This window comes from Cnephaeus nilssonii (genome assembly GCF_951640355.1).
Source record: "Cnephaeus nilssonii genome assembly, chromosome: 23".
Taxonomy (NCBI): Eukaryota; Metazoa; Chordata; class Mammalia; order Chiroptera; family Vespertilionidae; genus Cnephaeus; species Cnephaeus nilssonii.
In genome coordinates, this window is record NC_137094.1 from 9,747,357 (window position 1) to 9,773,203 (window position 25,847).

Consider the following 25,847-nt stretch of genomic DNA (forward strand, 5'->3'; position numbering starts at 1 on the left):
GGGAGCTTCGAGAGTTCGATTTTCTACCTGTGAGCATAAAGAGGTTTATTTTTGTTTGCAAATAAAATGAGTACATGCTTCCCTTTGAGCCTGCATCTTCAAAGCCTCTCTCTGGGCTGTGAAGTAAGCAATTTTGACAGGAGCATCTTGTACGAATACCTCATTGTGTCAGCAGGATCAAAGCCTGCCCGTGTTTTCCTCCTCCTGCTGCTAACGCGTACCGTGTGAGCTCCTGACCAAGGCCGTTGGTGATTTCCGGGGCACGTGGATCAAATCCCACTGTGCCGAGGCCCGTGGCTGTGCACAGCCACAGCCTATTGTCAGGCCTGCTTACCAGCAATGTTCATGTGATTGCAAAAGAGAAGAGATGCGTAAGATCTGTTTCCATTAACTTCCTGACTTCTGGACTTTGTCAAAGGCTACAACAAGTTCTCTCTCTCTCTCTCTCTCTCTCTCTCTCTCTCTCTCTCTTTCTCTCTCTCTCTCTCTCTCTCTCTCTCTTTCTCTCTCTCTCTCTCTCTCTCTCTCTGTACATGAAGATGACATCATACCAAACATAAAAAAAAATAAATGTACCTGAGTGACTCCATCCCTAAGGTATAATCACAAAAACAGTTAAAAATGTCATTAATACAGTGTTAATGAACCTCCTAAGAGCAAAAGATGAATTATTTGAATAGAAGGACACTCAAATAAAACAGAATCCCTCACTGCCAAGGCCCAGAAAGATTTTAAAAGCTAAATAAATGAAATGACTAAGTGACCAGAGGGAGAGAAAGTTGTAAGAAAGTAGAAAGGGGTTTAGAGTATTTTAGCATCTCTGAATAACTGGCTTTATATTGGTTAACAACCACAACTCATAAGTATCACTCATAAATGTGGGCCTTTCAATGAATCAGCTCGAACCTTGATCATGGGGTTCTAGCTTCCAGAACTGGGAGAAAATAAAGGTCTATTTTTTTTTTAAAAAAGATTTCTTGAATATGTTGACAATTTTGACCTTATTTTTAAAGTGTAGGCCCATGCCTCACAAGAAGTTGATCAAACATGGAAATCCTCAGGCAGGCAAATATTCTCAATTATGAAACCTCCATTTGTTGGGGGGCATATACTTTCCCAATAATGAAAATAAATGTGAAATAGACAGTGTTAATTTTTAATAAATGTGAGGTTACAACATGTCTTATTTTCATCTGAGAAAGGCTATGGAGTTCTCTAGATCTATAACTCCTGCTCTTTTTTTTTTTTTAGTCTAATAGCTATGTACAAATATGACTAAGAAGCTTGACTGAAAAAATACCAATTCATCATTTTAATATTTCATAACAATGCAATTGGTTTCATTATGTCTAAGTATATAGTTGAAACTATTGCAAAGAAATGATTTTAAAGAGTTCCAAATAAAATGAGACTAAATCAGTTGAAGAATTAAGGGCAATTTCAGGTAATTATATTATTATCCTCAAATTTCTGGTTAATTCAAAGTAAATATATTTTTAACATTTCCTTAACTATCTGGATAAATACTCTAGATTTTGCTCCACATTAAATTTAGAAATTATACTATTTTGCACCAACTCAGTCTTTACATTTTTTTAAATTTTGATTATCTAACTTGCCTTAAAAAGAATGTCAAGGAAAAGGAATTCTGGAAAGTTAGCTTTGATTTCACATGGAAACCTCCCATGACACAGACAAAATAAAATATTTGAGCACAAATGGGCAATGAAAATATGCATTTTTCATAATCGTTTCATTCTTGATGAAACCCTTACCAAATAGCAGAAACCCTTGTATAAATTATATTTAAATTTTCACAGCAATCCTTTAAAAGTAGGCATTGTTTTCCTTTTGTAATGGCTGAGGAATCACAAGATTAGGAGAAGCAGTAAGCTTCCCAAGGAGGCCTGGGACATAACAGCAGGTAATAAGTGGGCTGATTTCCCAGGTAGAATTCTCCAGACTCTAATATACTGTAATTAAAATGTTGGTGTCTTACATACACATTCGTGTAAAAAAATGAATGTGAAAATGCCTGTGTCCGTGTGTGTGTGGGTGTGGGTGTTTATCTGTACAAGCATGCCATCGCCAGGAAAACAAGCCAGGTTTTTACTATCTGACACAGCAATGACCTATAGTTTCAGACTCGGTCCTTAAGAGGGTCCCCGGGGAACTGAATCCAATGAATGTTCTAAGGCCAGACACACTAATAAAATCCCCAATCTCAGACTCCAACCGCAGCGGTATCTAACATGGGCTAAATGGGGGAAAATAAGCCAAAGCAAACTGGTCTTCCTAGGGACAAATTAATTGTATTTTTTTTTTAGAGACACAAAGTGTGAAGGGTTTCTCTCTAATGTAATTCAACAATATAACTAAAAGTAGGGAAAGCAATTAAAAAGTTCTCTGTTGCATTTTCTGTTTTTTTCCTCATCATTTCATACTTTTATAAAGCCCCAATTACGATATTTAATATGATGATGCATATTAGCATGTTAAAATTAGGATCAAATACATTGCAAATTGTTTTTCACATTGGGGTTTCCTTGAAAGCAAAATACATTGTGTACACGGAGAAGAATTAAACAAGTGACAAAGTGATCTTTTGTTTTTTCCTAAATGGCTACAGAGCAAGTCCTTCTGAACAACAAATAAGAGGTTATAAACTTGGTCAGGGTAAGAGAAAAATAACTTATTGAGCTAATACTATATTAAAGTGGTAAGAGTATAAAATTTGTGTGTGCACTTTTATTTTTAAAATATTGTATTTTTCAAATTTGTCCTTTTAAACTTATTTTTTCTTTTATATGAGCAACTTGCAAATTTTGAGGGTGAACCATACCACATTCGAGACTCTAGAACATATCTTTCATAGAAAACATTGAATAGTATTTCCCCACATGCATGGAAAAATATGTAACAGATGAAAAATAAATAGGCAGGTTTTCTAAGAACCCAGAATTACCATTAAGAAATGTTGTTAGATGAACCAAAAATTTGACTCCCTCAAAATTTATTCTTTGATCTCTGCCATAAAAAGATTAAAAAATATAAATTATAAACTTTTATTTCAATAAGATGTTATAACACCCAGCTTCATATAAAGAATGCCTGTAAGTGATGCACACACACACACACACACACACACACAAAATCATTACATTTGGCTGAATTCTGTTGAATGTCATATTGTAATTTGATCATAAGAAAGTCTAACTTTTAAGATTGATTCATACATTTCTTAAATCAGTATGGACACATTAAAAAAAGATCATCAACTAAAAAGACCTGCACCTGTAATATCCTACATGATTGTGATAGATATCTAGGGCTATTCAGAATACTCACATGTAATCTCTTAAGGGCATAATACATACTGTAATTGGAACACAATATTTTAGCAATCATTTGAAGACTACAGGTTTTAACTTCCTGGCAGCATCTAGTTGACTTGTTCTAAATAAAGACATTGTTGTTCAAGCCCAGTGAGTAGAGATGGGTCACTGACTGGGGAAGAGCGCTTGCACAGTGAGCGCAGGATAAGGGAGAGTTCCCAGGGGAGAGAATCAGTCCCCCTGGTGTCAAGACTGGGTCTGGAACGGACGAGGCTGCGGCAGAGTGGGTTTTACAGTCCAATTCCGCTTCCCCTGCCCATCAGGGCACGGTGGCATTTGATTTCATGAGGCTCACCTCACCTCCTTTCCACGCAGGACACAGATCGATAACCGTGTCCCCCTTGGTTAAAGTTGTGGGAACAACGAGACACCGGGTGGGGGGGGGGAGCCCATGCAGTAGCCGGGATCACAATAGGCAGATCCTATTTTTGAAAAAGTCTAAGTTTCAAGCTCTTGTGAAGTGTTCTTTTGTTTCTTTTTCCTTTTTTTTTTTTTTGAATGGAGAAGAAAAGCTGGCCTATTGCCATTCCTGCTTTTAAGAGTAAGTAACTATCCGAGGGTCTGGGCTATAAAATACTTAATGGCAATAAAGACTACAGCTCGGTTCCATGGATAGATGATGTTATTAGCAGCTTGGAAAGCGACCAATTGCTGAGACAAAATGGGAGGTGCGATGAAAAATAAGGAAGCAGAACTGAAATGGTGGCGCTGTTTTTCAAGGTAATATTTATACAATACACTCTTCAATGAAGACAGAGTGCATTAAAATGACAGGGCATGAGTCAAGAATGCCAGAAAGTATCTAAAACTAATGAGCATTTCCCTTAAAAGAAGGTAAATCTCATTAATCAAGAAAAACGCACAAAATGAAAATGTAATGTTTTGAAACTAAAGAATGGCTTGCTAGTCTATGACAATTACGTACTATTAATTGGATTTTAAAAATGACACCAGTAATAAAAAGCACAATTTCATCAATCTTTTAGCTTCTAATGAAATATGGGTATGTATTGTAGATTTCTGAAATGAGGATATGAAAAGCTGATATTAATGTAATTTTAAATACTGTTCTCATGAAGCTATATCACACTCATAACATTTAAATATTTTATTCTAATAGATGAGGCAAACTCAATCTTTTCACTGATTAGCCCAATTATTGTGGAGCAGTATTGTCATACTGTGGCAGTTACAGGTTTTCGATTATTTTACTTTTTAAACTTAAACTTACTTAGTTGTAGAGCCCATTATCAGGGAGAAAAAAAAAAAAAACTTGAACTAGGTTACTACATTAGGCAAAATTGTATGTTTGCACATTTTATTTTCAATAAAATTTAGAAGGTTCTGTCCTTCACTATGTGCACTCTTGAAATTTATGTTGAATATAGACAATTACTAACTCCTAAGTGAAATTTTATAAAAAGAAATCCCCCCCATCCTCCTTGAAAGGCTAGCTCAGCAGAGAGCCCTGCATTTTCCTTGTTCCTATCCCCTGGCATGGCATCACCCCAGGCTGTCCACGCACACTCACCCGTGGGCCCAGAGCACACCCTCTGGCCGTGCAGGCCTGGACTCTGAAAGAATGTAGGCTCCACGGAGCGAATCCGGAAGCATGGCAGTGGAGCTCTGAGGAATTGTGAATGAGAAGTCCGTCCAGATATAGCCCGTAGCGTGTGATCACACCTGGAAAGATAACAATTGGCACTGAGTATGATGAGCAGGCAACAGCAAAGGATTACTTTAAAAAGCAAGCACTTTGTTTTTTAAAAAAAATATTTTTTAATTGACTTTACAGAGAGGAAGGGAGAGGGAGAGAGAGAGAAACATTGATGAGAGACAAACATTGATTGGGCCGCCTCCTGTACGCCCCCTACTGGGTATGGAGCCCACAACCTGGGCATGTGCCCTGACTGGGAACCCTACCGTGATCTCCTGGTTCATGGACTGAGCCACACTGGCTGGGCAACAAACACTTGTTGATGTGACTCCTAATTTTGTGGAATCACAGTATCTGGCATTTCCGAGTCTGAACTCTGTCTCTTCCCAAAGGGTCAACACTTAAATATCAAATTGCTAAGCCCACAGCCTCCCTGCTTGTTCTGCATCTACTTCCCTCTCCCTTTTGTTCCTCCGACACTTCTGTCAACAGCTCCTCGTATGAAAGTCTGTCTTAAATGCCTCGCACGTTTTCTCTTTGGTCAATTAGATCTTGATCAATACTTCCTTAAGGATTAACACTTTTTAAAGCTGCAATGAGTTAATACTTTAATAAAGCTACTTATGACCCATTTTCCTTTTTGAAGATAACTTTGTACAATTTATGTTTCTGAAAGCAGGTCTAGTTCCAGATTTTGGAAAGAGAGTCTTCAATTTACCATCACGTGCCACAATGGTGCCACAAGACCATGGCTATTCCCATTGGCTCTCCTTTATTCCAGGGGCACCATCTGGGATAATTCTGAGGATGCTCACCAGAAAGCATTTGATTTAAGGCCACTTCATATGAGACACACAAAAGCACAAATGAATTAAAACTAAGAAATAACAGATACCTAAGGGAAAACCAAGTATTTCATTGAGAATTTAAGAGAAAAAAGATGGATCAAATCACAGTTATAATAAGGACAAGAACTTATGATGTGCCAGGCACTCTGCTAAGCAATCACTGAACACACACACACACACACACACACACACACACACACACACACATCTATGTGCAAATAATGTGTTGCAGAAGCTCTTAAAGAACTTGTAAGTCACCTGAAATGCGATCTACCTGACCTACTTCTCAACACTGAAACAGAAAGTACCCAAATCAATATTTCCCTTTTCGTACATAATTGGGGAACAGAGAATTTCCTTTATGCTGGGATTATGTGCATAATATCTCACTTCCCTGACATATTGGGAAATGAGATGTTTTACAGAAGTTCATTTTCATTATAACTAAATCTCAGCCCTTAAGTACAAACTTTCAAAATCTGGACCATTTGGAAGGAAATCTTTCTAGCAAGTGCTACACACCTGTCTTCTCACTCAGACGGCAATGAACGTAATTGCAGCACTTCTGTGATGAGTCCAACCGCGCACATGGACATGAAAGGCTGAGGTCTCTAATTCAGTCATGCCCTCTGGGGCTCACAAGACACAGTACCCTCACCCAGCTCGTATCCTTAACATCCCTCAGCGGCTCTGCTTTACCATTCCTTGGGTCTACTTTTGGAGTTCTTTTCCATTCTCCCTCAGTGACAGTCTTTCAAAAGTTACTTCTTGGATGTGTCTCCCTGACTCACTCTGGCAAGTCAACCCCTAGCAAGCTCTGCAGAGAAAGTAGATACCCATGACATCTGGAACTCTGGATGAAGAAATAACAGACGCTGACTGAGACAAGGGCTTAGTGTCAGATGAGCACATGACAATGAGCTGAGCATAAAGTTAAGTGAGATTTGTGACAGTTAATTCAACCACTAAGTTTTGTTTGTTTTTTGTTTTGTTTGTTTGTTTTTTAGCACGTAGGATGCACTTGAATTGAGAGGGAGATGACACTGGAATCCAACTTCAGTGTAGGTAAGATCGGACACACACACACACACACACAAACACGCACTCTGTAGATAATCCATATTTGACAGCCTTTGTAGGAAGGGCTGAAAGAGCAATTGTAGAACTGAACTGTATAATGAGTATACGCTGGGTAAGTGCAGTCTGCCTTTTAAATATACCAGTATATATATTTTTTACACCCTCCTCTACCTCATCCACCATACCAAATCCATTGCAAGTCTTGTCAGCTTTATGTCCAAGTTGATCTTTACCCATGTCAATATCTATGGCCATCGAATCTTTTCTGCTATTATCTCACACCTGAGAAGAACAGTCACTTATTTTGATGTTCCCATAGAATTCATTCTTCCTATTCGAGACAGAGGGGCATTTTTCAAAGACATACCCGATCATGTCACATACAATCAGTGATCTGTCAGGCCTTTACCAAGTACTACCAAGAAGAGAGTTCCCCATCCCCAAATCAGGAAGCATGCAAACATGTTGTGAGGATGAAACAGACACGTGATGTTGGCCTCTCTGTGTTTTATGCCTTTTGGTCCAGGTGTCAACATCCAATCACTACATTTCAAGGTCAGGCCGAAGCAGGACACTGGGATGGTTTAGAGCTGGTGTCCAAATATGCCCTCAAAAAGGGTGCCTGCGACTAGGCCAGGTTGTTCTTTTGATTTGGTTTGGCCAAGACCATGAACTACAAAATCCCAAATTAAGGACACACAGCCAAACTTTCTGGTAAATTCCTGAACAGCAAGAGACATCATTTGAAGAGCACACTCCATTTCTTATCAATATATGCAGGCAGATTTCATAGCTTGTTACTCTTAGCAGACTTTAGGATATGAATAGAAGTATAATATGAAACATTTCCTATTCAATTCCAAAAACATGCAGTTAGTAAGTAATAAGTTTCAAACGTCTATTAATACAACATTTTTCAATGCCCTCAGATTCCCAAGGTGAGTAACAAAAACTAATGACTATAATCTAGTGGACTTTTAAAATAAAGCCTAAGGAGATAATTTCCTTTTCTGGCTCGAGTGCAGGACATATATGAATAGCTTTGGGAAAAGTAAAATGCCAGGTTCTGGAAAGGCCATGTAAGTATTTCTGAAATTATAAAACGCTTTATTATTAAAAATGTACTGAAACTTTGAGCTAGACATTAGCTACATGCTCTGTATGAGTTATTTCCATTAACTTTGGCAACACCAAGAAATAGAAACTGCTATTTGCCTTGTTATACAGTTGAGCACATGGAGTCTTAGAAAAGCTAAGCTATTTCTCAAGGTCAGACAAATAGGAATTCAGGTGTGCAACCTGGCGACCACATCCCACTGCTGCTACTACTCCTGTTAGCCACTGCCAGTCTCCTGTTCTCTTCTAAATTACGTAAGGATTCCATTAAAATAAAAAACTGATGGCATGGCTGGTGTGGCTCAGTGGTTGAGTGGTGACCTAGGAACCAGGAGGTCACAATTCCATTCCCAGTCAGGGTCCATACTGGCTCTCTGGGTCCATCCCCAGTAAGGGGTGTGCAGGAAGCAACCAATAGATGATTCTCTCTCACATCAGTGTTCTTCTCTCCCCCTGGCCCTACCTCTCTTTAAAAAAAAATCAATAAAACATACTTACAAAACAAAAACAAACAAACATGTTCTGACCCTAAAAGCAACTGAGATGAGTCTAATGAAAAGATTCACATATATTTATTGAAAGTCAATTACCTAAATGTACTATGCTTGGTGCTTTGGGGACAGAAAGAATAAGACAATATCAATCTTTATGGAAATAAGTAAACTTCCTTTTCTTCTTTTTTTTTTGTTGCTTTCAACCTTTTGGTTGGCTTTTATCTGAGAAGGAAGGGGTGAACAGCTTGTGGGTGGCTTTTCCTGTGGCCCTGGGCCTTCCGAGGATCTCACTGTTGGCTGAATGCTCCTTGGAACACTCACTCAGGTTAAGGAGGATCCACCTGAGGGCTGGATCCTGGACCAAGGGCCAGACCCACCTGTCCATGCTGTGTATGGGTCATGTTTAGCTGGTGTGGACAGGAGAGACACAGCTGCACTAGAGCACGGACACTACTGGTCCTTATGCTGAACCTGACACTAGGAACTAGTGCACCAAAAGGAAAAAATGTCATCAATCTTTATTTGATTAATTAGAACAAATAAAGATTTCACAACAAATAGAAAGCTTTCAATGAGATAGCAGCAATAAGTCACTTCATATTTAAAATTTCAATATCACAGATTAAAAACATCTGCCTTTAGAACTTTTGAACACGGCACTGTTCGTTTGCTGGTTTACCGTGGGCGCTCAGGAATGAAGGAAAGCCTTTCTCATTGATCTCCACATCCAGGCCCCAAATTCTGCATGTTAAGTGTGGATTAACTGAGACTTAGGAATCAATCAGAGTCTCAGTGGGAAACTCATGGCACCTTAAATAGACAATGGGGGATAATTAGTGAAGGGACCATTCATGAAGATATCAGTAGGGTTAAGGGAGAGCAATCCATGATAATAAAGCATCCCCAGCTAGGACCAGCTAGGACTCCTGGGAGACCAGTGGAAACATGAACAGATTCGGGAATCTGGAGAAAGAGCTGAGTTATCAGAAAGGTCCACTGGATAGAACCTCTGGCCTTTGGTTGAGGAATGTGGCCCTGGAGCCCAGAGCCAGGCAGAGGGAATCAAGAGGGGGGAAAGTTCTGAGACTGCTGTCTCCCTTCATCCTCTCCTCTCTTGATGCTGCCCCTGCCCCTACCCATGGACAAACCAAGAGGAAGCCAGAGAGAGCGAGAGAAGAAGCCTAATGACATTCTGAATAAAGGTCAGCCTAGGACACAGGGCTGAGAGGGGATGAGTGGAGAGTGGATTGAGAGGCAAAAGGAAAATATCTAAGATTAAAAAAAATGCAAATTTATAGGATGGATGGACCTGTAGAGAATTATGCTAAGACTAGAAGCCCAACGCACGAAGATTCGTGCTAGAATGGGCTTTCCTTCCCCTGGCTGCCGACACCACCTTTCCACTCCGGCCCAGCCCCTTTCCCCTCAGGCCCCAGAGCCGTCTCTTCCCGCTCTGGGAGTGGCCTCTTTCCGCTCCGGCCCTGCCTTCCCACGCTGCCCAGAGGCCCTGAGAGACTGGTGGTGGGGCAGAATGCCTGCATCATTGCCATGGCGACGACGCAAGCCTTGCGCCCACCTCCGTCACTCGGTGCCTGTGTATGCAAATTAACCACCATCTTTGTTGGGTTAATTTGCATATCACTCCTGATTGGCTGGTGGCATAGTGGAGGTTCGGTCAATTTACATGTTTGTCTATTATTAGGTAAGATAAGCCAGTCAGAGCAAGATAAATATCACATGATCTCACTCATGTGGTATCTAATGAACAAACTGATAAACAAAATAGATTCAGAGACATAGAAGCATGGAACAATCTCTAGAACTCATGAGTGGGTGGGAAGAGATCAACCAAAGAACTTATATGCATCTATGCATAACCCAAGGACACAGACAACAGGGTGGTAAAGGCCTGGGGCAGGGGACGGAGCTGGGTTAGAAAGGGGTCAATGGGGAAAAAAGGGGAGATATGTAATACTTTCAACAATAAAGATTTTTTAATGCAAATATAATTATACTGTACTGTATTGTATTTTTGTCTTTTTTTCCTTGCTTATTCTCTTATGCTAATAATCAGTAAGAGAGTGGTAAGAAAAGAAAACAGCATTACACTACGTGTTAAGGGGGATAGGGTTATTTAATCCAGTTCGATAAACTCTGTTTCTTTAACGGATAATCCACAAAATGGACACTTAATTCCCATTGGCTACCTGGTGTGAGCAGCTTCAAGTTTATCACCTTTCTCTTTCCATAACAGTAGAATTTTTAAGGTGTTTAATTTTCATAGGGAAGTGGAATCATAACTGTCCACAGAGAACATCCACTGGGATAGACATACGTGGGCCTCTTCATCGTGTCATGTCAAATTGCATTTCCTAAGGTGCTCAATAGGTTGTCACACATAACCAAGGAGACGCAACTCAAGTACAACGCAATGTAAATTTAATACAAGATATCTCTGTTTAAACTGAGGAATCCTGTTTACAGTAAGAATTAAACAGCAATACTTTAGTGTGTCATAAAAATAACATGCCTAGTGAATAGCGATGCTCCAAACACATTTGTTTGTTTTTTTCCCCAGGACAGCATGGCAACGTGAATATCAACTGAGCTCCGACGATGATTGAATGTGGCAGATATGTCCCTGTGTGAATAGTTGATCCTTCAATTAAAAGGGAAGAGAGAGAACAGCGCTCACATTGTGGAATAATGCCTTATTACTGTTATGCTCTCCTAAAAATGGAATCAGCGTAATCTAAAAAAGAGTGTGCTGGGGAAATTCTACCTGGCAAACGGAGTGGAGGTGTTTCATAAAAGTTACACGGGGTTTGCTCAAAACTGTCAAGCAGCTTCCTAAGCGATTCACTGAATTCCATTACCATGTCTCCCATTAAAACAGGGCATTTACAGGAAAGGCAATAGAAGCACATTTTGACTTCTTAAAAATAAATGCATTTCAAAATAAAAGTTTTAAAAAAATACACACAGTTATTTCTTTAAAACCAGAGAAAAATCAAAATAGAGATCTTAGGAATATTAAGTATTAGCACTGAGAACAAGACACTGGACAAGTCAAAGTAACTAAAATATATATTTTCACATAACTAGATGGAATACTATTTTATGACCATATCCATGAAAAGTTGATGTATACAGAAGTGAGTAAAACCATGAATTTTTGAGTCATTCACATCTTGTTTGTATTATAATCCTACTTAATTCGTTGTCTTATCTTGATAATTAAGTTGGTTAATACTTATAAACTGGAGTTTCCACATTTAAATGTGGAAATAACAATACCTATTTTATGGGCTACTGATGAGAGTTAAGTGTCTGGCACATAGCTATAAATGGCAGCTATTGTTATTGCTATTACTATTATTATTTGTGTTAGCAGGAAATCAAATCCTTTCTTTGTATGAGGGGAGTACTTAATATTTACATGTACACCTTCATGTTCATAGGTTATAAAAATGTATTTATCTTCTCTATCACCCTCAATGTCCTCAGGACAGCATATATTGGATGTGTATGAAAAGATTTATAGTCCATTGGTTTCTCTGAACTAAAATGTATAATCAAAAAATGGAACTAATTACTTTAATAGAATTAGTTGTCCTCACGGTACTATGTTTAAATCTGCAAAAATAATTAACTTCCTAAAACTTTTCTGTTCTTAGTGACATCATTGCCACTCTCTTGATACACAGCCATGGATTCATTCTCACAAAGCTGGCCCAACCCGGAAGGCTAGCTTATGACAATGCTCTTTCTTTGCTGGAGACCCCAGGGCCCTTGTCTAACCTAATGGGGCCCAACTCTCTTGTCCTTCTCTTACCACGCCCATCTTCGCATCACCACATCCTGATGGTGGCAACGACACGCCCTTTCTCACGGAGGCAGCCAAGAGCCCCGGCCTCACGTGTGGCCTTTCTTTGGACTATGAACCAATGAGCAGGCTGACGTTAGGGGCCTGGATCTCCCAGAGCACATGTGGGAGCCTTCAGCAGGCCAGGGGGAGATGCCTTCCCCCCACCTGCGAGATCATCCCCCCTCCATTACAAAACTATGAGATGCGCTGTAAGTGTGCACTTGTGTGTATTGTATGATTGCGTACATACATGCCTCTCCCAGCAACACAATTACCATTTTATTATTGTCTCTATCTTCAGCGAACATTAATGCATTCAACAGCTGCTTAATGCCCATCCACTCACACCTCGTACCCCGCCAAGTGCTGGGACCACAATGGTGAACTAGGGACATAGAGCCCCCGCCCTCATGTGGGTCACCGGGTAACAGGGAAACTGTCTTAGGAAAATGTTCTCAGGTAAAGAGAGTGGATAGTGACAAGGAATTGCAAGTATTAATAAAGAATAAGACTTCCATGTTCTATATTTTAGTGTTTTTTAATTCACTGAATGTCACTAAATGTTAATGACGTATAAGTTTGTTGTCGCCCGGTATTATGCCGACTTTAGCTAGGCCGACTTCAAGTGCGAGCAAAACGTTTATTTCCAGATACTCAGGCCTAAGCTGCTGAAAGGGAACATGGCTCATGAGACTGTGGAAGCTCTGGAAAGCGTAATTCTAATTATGCAACTGCAATCCTCACCAGACAGGTCGCAAACGGATTAGACAGCCACTCCTTGTGCTCCTTTTCCTCGATGGCTACTAGTATCACAAAGGAAGCGCCAGGGCCCTCCAAAATGAGGAGCCCTTGTCCGCCTCGGATCTAGAAGGAGCTCTTTCAGAGGTTTTAAAGATCCTGCCCACATCACAGCCTGCGAAGAACTCCTTTGCCGGAGGGACTGTGGGTGCCAAGGGCTCTGGTTGGACACGGAGCCGGAGCCTGCACCACCTTTCTGCAGGTGTGGGGAGCCAGGGAGGAGAATGAAGCAGGGCTTATCCGAAGGAATGCAAAGCCCTAGGTGCCAATCAACTGATAAGGAATTGGTGCTTACATTCTTCTTGGCACACTAAGGCAATTAACAGCAAGGAGCATTATTTGTAATAACAAAGTCACGGAGGCTTAGGTGCCCATCAACAAAAGGTGGGCCCCGTGGGCTGTGGCTCAGCCACTGGATTTCATGTGCCCTTCAAAGGATGAAGCGGGGCACCACTTAGCCGCCCCAGGAAGATGTTTCCTCCATGGTGTTCGGTAAGATTTATCACCGGACGTTCCTGATAGGAGCTGAGCATTTAAATGGGAACCTGCTATGAAGAGCACAGAGCCTGCTCCCAAAGCCATGCTGGCGGAGGCTACCAACTGCTCCACAGGCAAGAACTGGACATTTACATCGCAACCTTCTACGCCTTCCGTATATTGGCCACATACAGGCATGCATTTGAAAATATGCACCCTTATTACAGAAAGTGGGTTTATTGTTTCTCAGTGAGTTTCTTCATGTGTATAAAGTCCTGGTGAAATAATCTATTTATGTCTATACCTGACTATCGGAGTCAAGATTTTGGAGGCTGGAGCACACCAACCCAGGCGAGCAGCACCTGTGACAGAGTATGGCCTTCTAAGTGCAGGTGCCTCTCTGGTCTGAATGAGGACCCCGAGGGACGGCACAGCCACACCCCGTAGGTCTCCTCAGCTTCTCACACACTTTGGCATCTCGTGTGCCTCTCACCTGTGATTATTGTTTACATGAATAGTTTCCCCCAGGGACTCTAACACCCTCAAGAGGAAGGATTCGGCAAATTCAAAGTGGTGTCATCAGAACCAACACCTAGGAGGTCATCAGGATGATGACACCTAGTAAGTTATCAGAAGTACACTTTGAATGGACAAATTCAGGTTTTAGTATGGCATGCGGAGGCTCTTGATGTCTTCTGGGTGATAAACACTAGCGCCTTCATGAGAAGACGCAGGTGGGGGGACTGTGGCAAGAGAAATTGGGGTGAGCAAGTCACGAGTGCCACCCAGGCTCCTGGCTGGTGTGTGTCGGTAGCACTTATCAGTGAGCAAGGGGACACAGGAGAGAGGGCAGAGAGGCAGAGAACATGTTGGATATTCCGAGTGTAAAGTGTAACAGAGATCCGCGTGGAGGTCTCCAGAAGGGGTGCTAAGAGGAGAGGTCTCAACCTAAGTTGGAGCCTAGAGATAGGACATACGGGGTGTATTAAAAAGTCACCCGCATTTTGATGACCAAGTCAATGGAATGTTTCCAATAATCAGATCAACCCTCTCGAGGCAATGGACAGTAGACAGCAAATGCTGGTAAATTTGGGGAAAGTAAAGAGAGAATTAGAGAAGAGAAAAAAAAAGTGTAATGAAATGATTACTTTTCAAATATCTAATCATTTTCCCATAAGAAACATTTTAAGTTTCTGATGAGATGAAACATTGGACTATAGAATATGATGGAAGTGTTAATACACATCCCTCAAATCCCCCAAATTCTTATTGTTCAATGAGTACATTTTAAAAATGCCTTTAAATGCACAAAACTGTATGTAAAGATTCTGTGATACACAGAAAGTATTTCTCTATTCAACTGACAATTCCAAGTCAGCCAGAAAGCCAGCTGCAACTAGCCACTGGCATGAAGGAAAGTGCTCACCGGGCAAATCATATCATAGCATTTAACAACACTCCAACTAGAATAAATCATTAATATTTCCATTGCCACCCATGGACTAGACTTCTTTGTGGAGCATGAAGTATGACAAGATTTTTCACTGTTTAATGTAAGTATCAAATGGACATCCATTTATTTTTATTAGAAAATTTGTAATAGTGCAGGAATAACTTCAATAGCAGAGATAACCACTCACTCTGAGTATTAAAGCTCTCTCCACTACCTCCAATATATCTACTGCATTTGCCAAAAGTTTAATTAAAATGAGATGATGGGAATAATTAATATCATAATAAACATAAGACAAACTAATAAAACTGCACTTTTTTTCTTTCATTCTTTTTGTCTAGGCTAAACGAGGCCATTTCAATGTTCAGTAATGAGTTACTTGAAACAGTTTCTATGAGATTAAAAGTCTTCTTGATATTTATCTTAAGGAGGAACAAAATGTGATGTTATATATAAACTTCTGCAGTTTGGAACAATGACCCTATGCTGTGTGAAACATAAAAACATTGTCCATCAATGAGTCAAGCAATTTCCACACCAAGTTATTACAAAAACTCTTTATAATAAGATTTTATTCTAGTAAACTTTAACTGGCTAACAACTCTCTAAATTATTCAAAGATGTGTATACCACTTAGAAACATATACAATCTCTTTCACCTGAGGGAAGTGTAAATGTAAACATATATTTAATGTATGCACTGTTTAAAAACAGCAAAATGAAGTATTTATAAATATATTAAAAATATGGAGGTCCTAGTCATCTCTGTTAAGATAAACTTCTTGAATCAAAAGCATTTTGAAATACAATGAGTACATGAACTTTCCGCCCCTCTGCTTCTCTCTCCCAGAAAGAATGAATGACTGTGAAAAACAGTAAGTCATTGCAAATACAATGGCAATGTCAGAGGGGCCTTCTTCCGGAATCCTCGCTGGTTCCCCTAACCGCTCCAGGAACATGCTAACAGGAAGATGCAGTACACAGGAACTATCAAAAGGGAGCACTTTTGAGCCACTAAAATTGTGTGTTAGCCCAAAAACCACAATCTCGCAACTCCAGGCAAAGATGCTATCTCAGGTACTTTATGTGCTAAAATGATCATTAAAAATTAAGCTCCACATATTCGCTGCCATTTAGACTATTAATTTACCTTTGCTAATCATCTTTTTGACTCCAGGCTAAAGGAGTTCACTTACCGTTCGGATGCTGAGGCTCCGTCCAGGAGATGTTGAAGGAGTGGGGTGAATAGGAGTGCACTATGGGGGCGGGCACACCTTCCGGTGAGCAATCCTCTGTTCGGGCCTCACTGGACTCACTCACTGCGCACCCGCCTCCCGTGCAAGCCTGAAGGAAATGGGGGGAAAGCACATTTCACCCTGCGTCCCAAAAGTTTAGATGGACATTGAAGAAAAGTAATTCGTACTAAGAGTTTTGGATTCTTTGAAATAAAGCTTTCTTTATCCCACAAAATAAATGTGTTTCACATTACTATAGGGTGACCAATATATTTAAAGTAGAACCGTGTAATCGAATACAATAATATTTATCATAAGTCAATAGCAAAGGCACTGGTGAGCAGCAGCTTACTGGCTTAAAGGGTCAAATCACTGCTTATGCGCCCCAGGAAATGGACTTTGTTAACCGGCTGACAAACTTAAAAGGGTCATAGGACCCCCCTCCCACCACATACACAACCTAATAAGGTATCACTAACGCCAGAAATGGAAGGAAACTTCCGTTGCACTTTCATAATAAATTCCAAATCATCCCCAAATTAATGTTTAATAAAAGTATTAGGAAAATATCTTCAGTCCCCAAGTTGCTGGATAAGCATTTCTGCAGGAAATTGAGACAGACACAGAGGAGATTTCTAGACTAAATTTGCTGGCAAATATTAGCAACTATATCTTTATATAAATAACACAGATATTTGAAAACTGCACTTAAGCTTTGTTCAGCGTCTCTCTAGGTTACAACTGTCATTTGCACAATGAAATTTAAGGATCTTTCAAAAATGCACTAAATTTTACTAAATCAGTAAGGAAGAAAAATCATAGGATGATGTAAAAAGCAGACATTTAGTCCCTTTTCATGAAAGGTAGATATTACTAATATAAACAGTTAAAATACGCCTTTATCCTTTGGGCCTATCACTGCTTTGCAGTTTGATAATGAGGGAATGACCTTTGGTACTGAAAGCAGACAATATCCTTGTCCCTGAAGACAGGAGAAAGCTGACTGGTTTTTAGAGATTTTTTTTATAGTGAAGTTTAATATTTGCGAAATTATCGCAAACAATTTATTACCAGTATAAATGACAGTATATGGTCAATCGACATGGAGAGCTACCTCGCGTGCTATGGTAAAAATACAACAGTGAGCCCAGGTTTTCAGGGAAATTTCTCAGCGGCGGCAGCCAGGTTCAGTTGGGTTAAACGGTGGCCTGGGCATGGAACTGCATTGAGATTGGAGACCTAATTAACCTCGGTGGGCTGCCTCTAATTCTCAGCTGTGGCGTGTGCATATGTATGGAAGAGAGAAGCCATCCTCCTCCTGAGAACAGATTTCTTTGCAAATAAAGAAGGGTCAATTGACATTGTGGACAAACCCCGACTCAAAACTCGAGGACACGTCACCGTGAGCCCAAGAACAATCTGAACATTGAAAAAAGGAAGATTCAAACATTTCCAACGTGCTGAACGTCCACCAGAAAATGTGGCCAGAAAGAGGCCACGGGGGACAGTGGTGTTATCATGGGGAAGTGGGCAAAGAGCCTTCTTTCCGGTCCCCAGAAGGAGAGAAATCCATCTTCTCCTCGAGTTGTGCCTGGGGAGGGGGAAAAGGTTGCAGCATCTTATTGTTAAACTCCTACCTCCATGGGGTTTAATTCTGACTGGCTCCTTGTCACTGTTCCTTTTCTCAACCATAACCTCGGGCTTTTCCCTGTGAACTCTCCCCAAAGAAATACTGGACTATGGGACATCAAACCATGTATTTTTAAAAACGGAATGGGAATTGAAATGTACTTGGTTTTGAGAATTTTAGGGTGCCTCCTGGGATAAACAAAGACAGCCTCTGGTTTGGGAGGACTGTTCTTTGGGGTGTCAGGGAAGATCCATAAGAAAGTAATGTGACAGAGAACTTCGTAAGGATCTAAAGAGTTCCTGAGGTAATTTTTCTTGTAAATGAATTAAGCAGAATTTATCGAGGGGCTGCTGACATGACAGAATTACCTGCACAATATTTTTTTTCCCCCCACATTGTTCTTGCAGGCATTTGGAGGTGTGGAGAGAGCAGTACAATAACTCATTGCCATCTATAGGGAAATACATGCTCTTAAGGTTGCATCCCAAATGATCTAATAACTGATATCATCTAAATGAAATTGAACCAATCAGCATCTGGTTTGACCTGCCAGCACCAGAGGCCACTGTGTTCAATGCAATTGAATGCTCATTACAATTCTGGTTTGGAAAATCTAAACAAAATAGTGGGGTTGACTAAAGATGCCTTTATGAAATGGCAAAGTCTTTGAAAGTCTCTGAGCCATTAAAATAAGGTGGTCTCTATCCATCTCCTACAGCATTCATTAGTTATAGCCATTTAACAAAATGCAAAGTCATGATACTACCCTGGAGTGATGAGTAACTTCTGACCAAATAGGGGATTCACTTTTGGTCTAATGAATTCGTGACTAATAAAAGTATATCAACTGTTTTTGAAAGCATGCCTATTAGGAACATCCACAACTAGCCTTCTCTTTCCAATCACCTGTTTTCAGATAAGTAGGGTCTGAGGATGTTAATAATGTGGCATATATTAAAGTACGAAGAAAAAGAGCAAGGCCAGATTACCTACAAATGACCTTTGAAAAGGTCATTTCCAAGAGTCACTTCCAATAATCCTTCCAGGAAATATATGTAACACTCAATGTTCATCAAGAGGCAAATGTCTAGCTGTAATATAAAAATTACCAGACCACACATATCTGGAAACTTGTGTGTCTCACTATCTTCTCTGTTTAATTGTTGGCACTGTTTGTATTAGGGACGACCACGCTTCACGGCACCATTTGTCGAGTGTAACACAGTGAGCCGTTTCTTTTAGTGGGAAGAACACGTTTGAAATCACATAGTCCCCGACTCTGACGTTTTACAGCAAATTAATTTATGTCAGAAGCCCCAGATTCTTTATGAAATCAATATGCTTAGTGTTCATTCATTCAAGAATCATTCACTGAGCTTTCAGATTCTACCAGGCACTGTGCTTGATTCTGCACACAGAATTTTGAAAGACACAGTCCCTAGCATTCAAGTTTATAATCCAGTCAACAAGAAAAATCAAATAAGACCACGTGAAGTAACACACTTGCTCTGAGGCTAGAGTGAATAAAAGCGGTTCCCACTCCCATGCATTTGCCTCTGTTCTAACGCCTGCTTAAAGGCGTTGTCGGCACGTGGTTTTCCAACACGCAGTCAACGTGTTAAGATGATCTATAAAGGCAGCTCCACTTGGCTGAGAGGAGGGATCTCCATCTACTAACCTAACCACCTTGAAAGCCGGTTATGATGTTGAAACTGAAATATATGATAATCCCTTAATTAACCAAGATAAACCTAAATATTCTGGTTCATTGCATTTACAGGTTAAGAAAGTTGAGTAAAAAACCCTTTAAGTTGAGTACACTTCCTGAACATATATCACTGTATTTCCTGCCCTAATAAATATGGTGAAATAAAAAATAATGTGAGCAAATGTATTTCCCTAAAAGCGTTAGGGCAAGACTTCCACATCTTTACCATCTTGCATCAACATTATTCAGGGGCTGACAGATGTCGTCCGACTCCATAGAATATTGTATGGGGGTCACCTTTTTAGCATCATAGAACTTTGGGACTTAAAGAGACATTAAAAAAGCATTTAGTTCAAAAATCCTAATTCCAGGCTTGAAAAACATCAAACTCAGCGCAGTTAAATAAATTTGCCTCAGGCCACACAGTTGGTGGCAAAACCAGAATGGAACTCAGGGGAGTGGAATCACAACGTAGTGTTGTTTATTTTTCAAGGTATTACAGATTCATAAAACATAGATTCAGGTGGGTTTCCATCGATTGCACAGCCTTGAGAGTAGACCTGTTTCGTGTCATTTGTCTCCTGATAAAAACCAAGAATGTAACAATTAATTCTGGCTGCTTTCAAGCAGTAGAGAATTTTCCAGATTCTGATATGACTACTCTTTTGAAAATAGTGTGGATTTGTGGATTTGCCTCTGAAAATCGAGTTAATATACTTCTAACATCGTGGGTGATAAACTAAGTAATGAAGGCTGCAGGTCATCAGCCTGCCTGGCGTGCGGAACACCTAGGCACCCAGAGTCAGTGCGGACAGCGTTTTGAACATTGTCTGATTGCCCTTGTTTTATGGTGTCAGGTCAGACACTTAGCAATGGTTGAATGTAGTTTATTCTCTCTTGGTATAATATTTAGAGCATTCAAGAGCATGTTAAGTAAAATGAATGCATACACAGTGTCTACATAAATGTAAATTTATTCATAATCAAGAGCGGAATATTTTCTATGGCATTTATCAAAGCAAATATCCTTATATAGGTATTGCTATAAAATGAAGAGTGCGTTTAAAACAAATAGGGACAATCTCATGTTTATATTCAGTTATTTTCAGATGTGCTATTAAACTTAAAAAAGATTATATTTCATCAAAAAACAAAAGGAATAAATTCCACGGTAATATCAAGGTCTTTTAAAAGACCTTCGCATAAAAGTGCAATTTTGCATGAAAAAAAGAGAAAAGGTTATTGTCTGTCTACTGAAATCTCTGAACCATGTTGGTTCTAGGGTTTTATTAAGTGATGGTCTTTTTGAGGTAGAAGTGTGATGTAAACTGGAATATAGTAATGATCAAGAATATCGGGGGGGGGGGTCATTGAAACCTTCATTAAAAAAATAAGACCTACATTTTCATACTGTGCATTGTTTTTCAAATGAATACAAGTTTCATGGGAAAATAACCCTATTAATCCAGGAATTTTGGAAAAAGCCCTCAACAATTATGATGTTCGGCAAATAATAAAAAAGAAGTAATTTCTGATAATCCTAAATTAGATTTGGGAAGCCTACTGACTTAGATTATTATTCTATCATTTTGCATAATATGAAATAAATGTATTAGATCAACATCATTCGCATTTAGGATGTGAAGTGAGTTTACAGTGGGAATGGCGATACAGGAGGGTTTTTTGAGTTTGTTTTTGTTTTCTTAAGTGAGGGAGGGAGAGAAGATGGGATAAAGGGAAGGGAAGCAGCAGGGACAGGAAGGGGGCAGAGAAAGTGATAAAATAAAGCAAACTTACTCCCAGCTTGAGAAGATATCTGGTGCCAGGCAACAGGTATTGTAGCGTGTGGTCCTGAAAAAGCTCTGTACTGTTATAGATGACATCCCAAATGGTAAAATCATGCGTGTGATTTGAAATATATAATAGATAGCGCTCCAGAATTCCATTTAATTTTCCTGGCTGTTTCCACCTAGGCATGGAAAAGTACAGCATGATTATCCTCATTCCTTCAAGTCAGGCCTGATGGGCACAACCTTTACAGGACAGGTGTGAACCCTGATTTAGGCCACAGTAAAAATACACGCTGAACACTCAAAGTGAATCACTTAAAAAACAACCAAGTAGTTATTATATGTATATTCTGAATGGTATAAAGAAAATAAGGCATAGTGCCTGTTCTCTAGTTAATTATAATTTTAACTAGAGGCCTGATGCACAAAATTCGTGCAAGAGTAGGCCTTCCTTCCCCCAGCTGCTGGCACCAGCTTCCCTCTGGCATCCGGGACCCAGGCTTCCCTTGCAGCCTGGGCTTCATCTGGAAGGTCGTCCAGTCTAATTAGCATATTACACTTTTATTATTATACATTAGATAATAATGCAAAAATGTCTGAGTATTTGACTTTTAAATATTTTAAAATGTTTTTACTGCTTTTTTAGAGAGATAGGGAGAGGGAGAGAGAGAGATAGAAACATCAATGATGAAAGATAATCATCAATCGGTTGCCTCCTGCATGCATCCCTATGGGGATCGAGCCTGCAACCTGGGCATGTGCCTTGACCAGGAATCAAACTGTGACCTCCTGGTCCATGGGTCAATGCTCAACCAATTAAGCAACACTGCTCAGGCGAGCATTTGATTTTGAACTTAAGCCATAGAACAAAATTTGGGATAAGTAAAACATCTGAGCAATTAAGAGAAATGAGAGAGAGAATAACGTAACGGTCTTGAAAAGGGCATTGATGGAATGGTTAATAAGCAATTATAGAAAACAGGGAAGTTGTGAATTGGAAGGGCTGAAATAGTGCAGTAAGACTTCTCGAATGAGGTGACATGTGACTTAGGTGACATGTGACTGAGTCATTGACAGACGGTGGATTTAGTAGGAAGAGTAGAGCACATTCCACACAAGGGTTACAATGTGTCGGTGAGCATGAACTGGGCAAGTCGTGGAACAGACAGAAATTGGTAAACTGAGAAATACTTAGAGTAGTGGGAAATCTTTGGGCTAAACAATGTGAGATTGACTTAGGGCAAAAAGGAGAGCCACTGGGAGAGTTCAGATTAGGGACAGGGGATATGAGTAATGTTTTTCAACTTGAATGAATATCTTAATTTTTTTTAAATATATTTTATTGATTTTTTTACAGAGAGGAAGAGAGAGGGATAGAGTTAGAAACATCGATGAGAGAGAAACATCAATCAGCTGCCTCTTGCACACCCCCTACTGAGGATGTGCCCGTAACCAAGGTACATGCCCTTGACCGGAATCGAACCTGGGACCCTTGAGTCCGCAGGCCGACGCTCTATCCACTGAGCCAAACCGGTTTAGGCTGAATATCTTAATTTTTTGAGTCCAAGCTCTTCTTTCATAGATGAAAAATTGAGACTAAGAAAGATGAATATAAACAGTAGTAACTGCTGGTAACAGAGGTTTAACTCAGTACTGCAATATACCTTGTACCTCTTGTATTAGGAAGTGGATAAAAACCACTAATATCAAAAATAATCCAAACTTGCCTACAGCTAAAAGTTCCTTTCTGAGTTCATCTGCAAAGGAACATGAAGGTCCCAGTTTATCCTCAAAAAGAAAATGTACATTTATATTCTCTAATTCCAAACGAGCACAAACAATGCCTCTCATCTAAAAAGCTCAAGGCGGCTGGGTAAGTGGTCAGTTCCCCCCTCAGTGAAGTTTGCACAGAGGCTGTGTACACATGGAGCCCGGCCTGATTGCATAAAGACAAAATGGAAATTAACTTGGCAAGGGATAATCAAAGGTTCCCAGCACCACCGAACTAATCACTCCTATGCATTTAATCACAATGAAATTAATTCTATGTCACAAGCCCTTCCCTTGATTGAACTCACTGGGATTCCTGCATGAACCCCCCGCGTGACAAACAATATTGCTACTCACTGTGCGTATATAGTTCTGGAATCCAGGACAGTCAGAATCGGGGGATTCACGTGTTCCGGTGGCAGCTGTGCCGTGTACAGTATCACCAGGGAGCTGTTCGCGCAGCCCACATGCGTGCACGCACACAGCAGAAACTGGTGGGGCGAGAACACTGCTAAATCTAGGGGGTGGGGGAAAAGAGAACGTATTTGCAATCAGACTTTTTATTCCCGAGATCTCACTCCTCCTCTACGTCCCTACTTCTTACAACTGAGAAAGGAAAGCTTCAAGTAAGAATCGATAGCCATCAAAATCAATGCCAATAAAACAGAGGCTGTTTCACCCCTTAAATATATGATGGCTATTTTTAAATAGACAGGTGTCAGTCAAACCCTTGGCTTCACTTTTCATTTGAACAGTTTGACTGCTTTCTTGAATGTCCCTGGCCAGGTAAATCGGTTTCTGAGTTTAGACTTAGTTCAGTGACTCTGTTAAAAAAATAAATGAGGCATTTAAATAATTTTTAAAGCATATTTGAAGACAATAGGAGTTGCTTTTGAAATTCAAATACAGAGCTTGTAACAATGACTTTGAACTTGTAATTCCTTTTGCTGAATTCCTTTCTTTTCTTCTCCACCTGAGCAACTATTATTTGACCTTCAAGCTGCCCAGTCTCAGTGCAAATGGCCTGTTTCTTTCTTAAGCTGCCCCCAACACACCCTGCCGTGACCTCTGGCACAAGATGGAGCTGTTTACTCTCCTTCCCTCCCAAGGTGTTTGCACACACCTTTAGCACAGCGCTCACAATGCTGACACCAGGATCTGTTTATAGGACTTTTATTCTGTTTATTCGAGCCCTCAGAGTGAGCTCAGTAAGGGCAGGAATGGTGCTACATTCATTTTGCATCCTCTGTATCTAGCACAATGCTTGGCACATTATAGGTTTTGAATACATGCCTTAGGATAAACTAATCTGTAACTTACTAATTCAATTCTAAAATATCCTCAGTACCTCCTTTTCATAGCTACTCAATTATTTCATTGAATGAATCTCACCAAAGTCCTGTCAACTTTACCAAGACGTAAACATCAGTCATATTTTTGTGCTTGTCTGAATTCCTAAAAAGAATTCTCAAACACAAATGCTTCGTAAAACACACACACACAAAACAGGAGCCCGACCCATGGGCTCAGTGGTTAGAACATCAGTGCATGCATTCACAGGGTCACAGGTTCAACTCATCAAAGGCATGTACCTGGCTGGATTGCACGTACCTTGGTTGCAGGTTCAATCCCCAGCCCCCATTAGGGAGTGTGTGGGAGGTAACCAATTGATGTTTCTCTCTCTCACATAGATGTTTCTCTCTCTCTCCTCTCCCTCCCTTACATTCTCTCTAAAAATCAATGGAAAAATATCTTCAGGGGAGGATTAACCAAAAACAAACAGGAGATAAAGGTACGCCAAAATGTTAACAGTGGTTCTCTCAGAGTGAGGACACGTGGCTGATTTATTTTTTATCACACATATCTTCAAATTTTCTAAGGTATACACGTATAGCATAGATGGAGAAAACGCAGCTGTAGTTTATCAATATCAATTCAGTATTTAAGAAAATGTATGCCCAGGACCCAGTTGGCACTATTACACCTCCTATGTCATACTTCTCTTTCCTCAATGACTTCAGCATTGGCTTGGTTTCCTTTTCAATCATAACCCCTCCTTTTTTCTTTACCTTTTTGGCAACTCCAACATCCTCAGTAATGACTCATCCCCGAATCTGGCTCCACTTCCACTTCCTCGCATGGAATGCCCTTCATCCCTACTGCATTTCTCACCGTTCAGCACAGTTAGACTCACCACCTGATCATCTCCGGAACCATTCCCAAGACTCTTAATTTAAAATCTACCTTAGCTGACCACAGACTGGTCAGCCCGCCCACCCCTTCCATTTGTCACGTTAATGCAGTCCCTCCTTTGCTACCACCCAGTCTCTCATTTCCAGAGGATTCACAACATCTGAACTTCCCTTGCCATGATCTTTGAGGACTCATTTCAAAGGAATGTCCTCCAGGTCTCTGGAGTACTTCACCTCCTCAATGCTCTTCTGTATCTGCTACCTCAGTCCCTGGCCTGGGAGAAATCTTCCCACATCATCTTCTCATATCTGTGCGGTGTGACTGAGAGACATTGC

General features: G+C 40.2%; 1 protein-coding gene across 1 annotated transcript in view; it reads right to left on the reverse strand.

Annotated features, from left to right (window-relative positions):
• USH2A (usherin) overlaps positions 1–25,847 on the reverse strand; it is a gene marked incomplete at its 5' end in the record, with an annotated part of 397,572 nt that overhangs the window by 171,766 nt on the left and 199,959 nt on the right. Inside the window, 5 exons of the mRNA XM_079763761.1 lie at positions 1–27; positions 4,927–5,078; positions 16,383–16,530; positions 21,557–21,728; positions 23,677–23,836. The exon at positions 1–27 is cut by the window's left edge and continues 136 nt beyond it. Coding sequence (XP_079619887.1) covers positions 1–27; positions 4,927–5,078; positions 16,383–16,530; positions 21,557–21,728; positions 23,677–23,836 — 659 coding nt within the window. The remainder of the gene's footprint in view (positions 28–4,926; positions 5,079–16,382; positions 16,531–21,556; positions 21,729–23,676; positions 23,837–25,847) is intronic.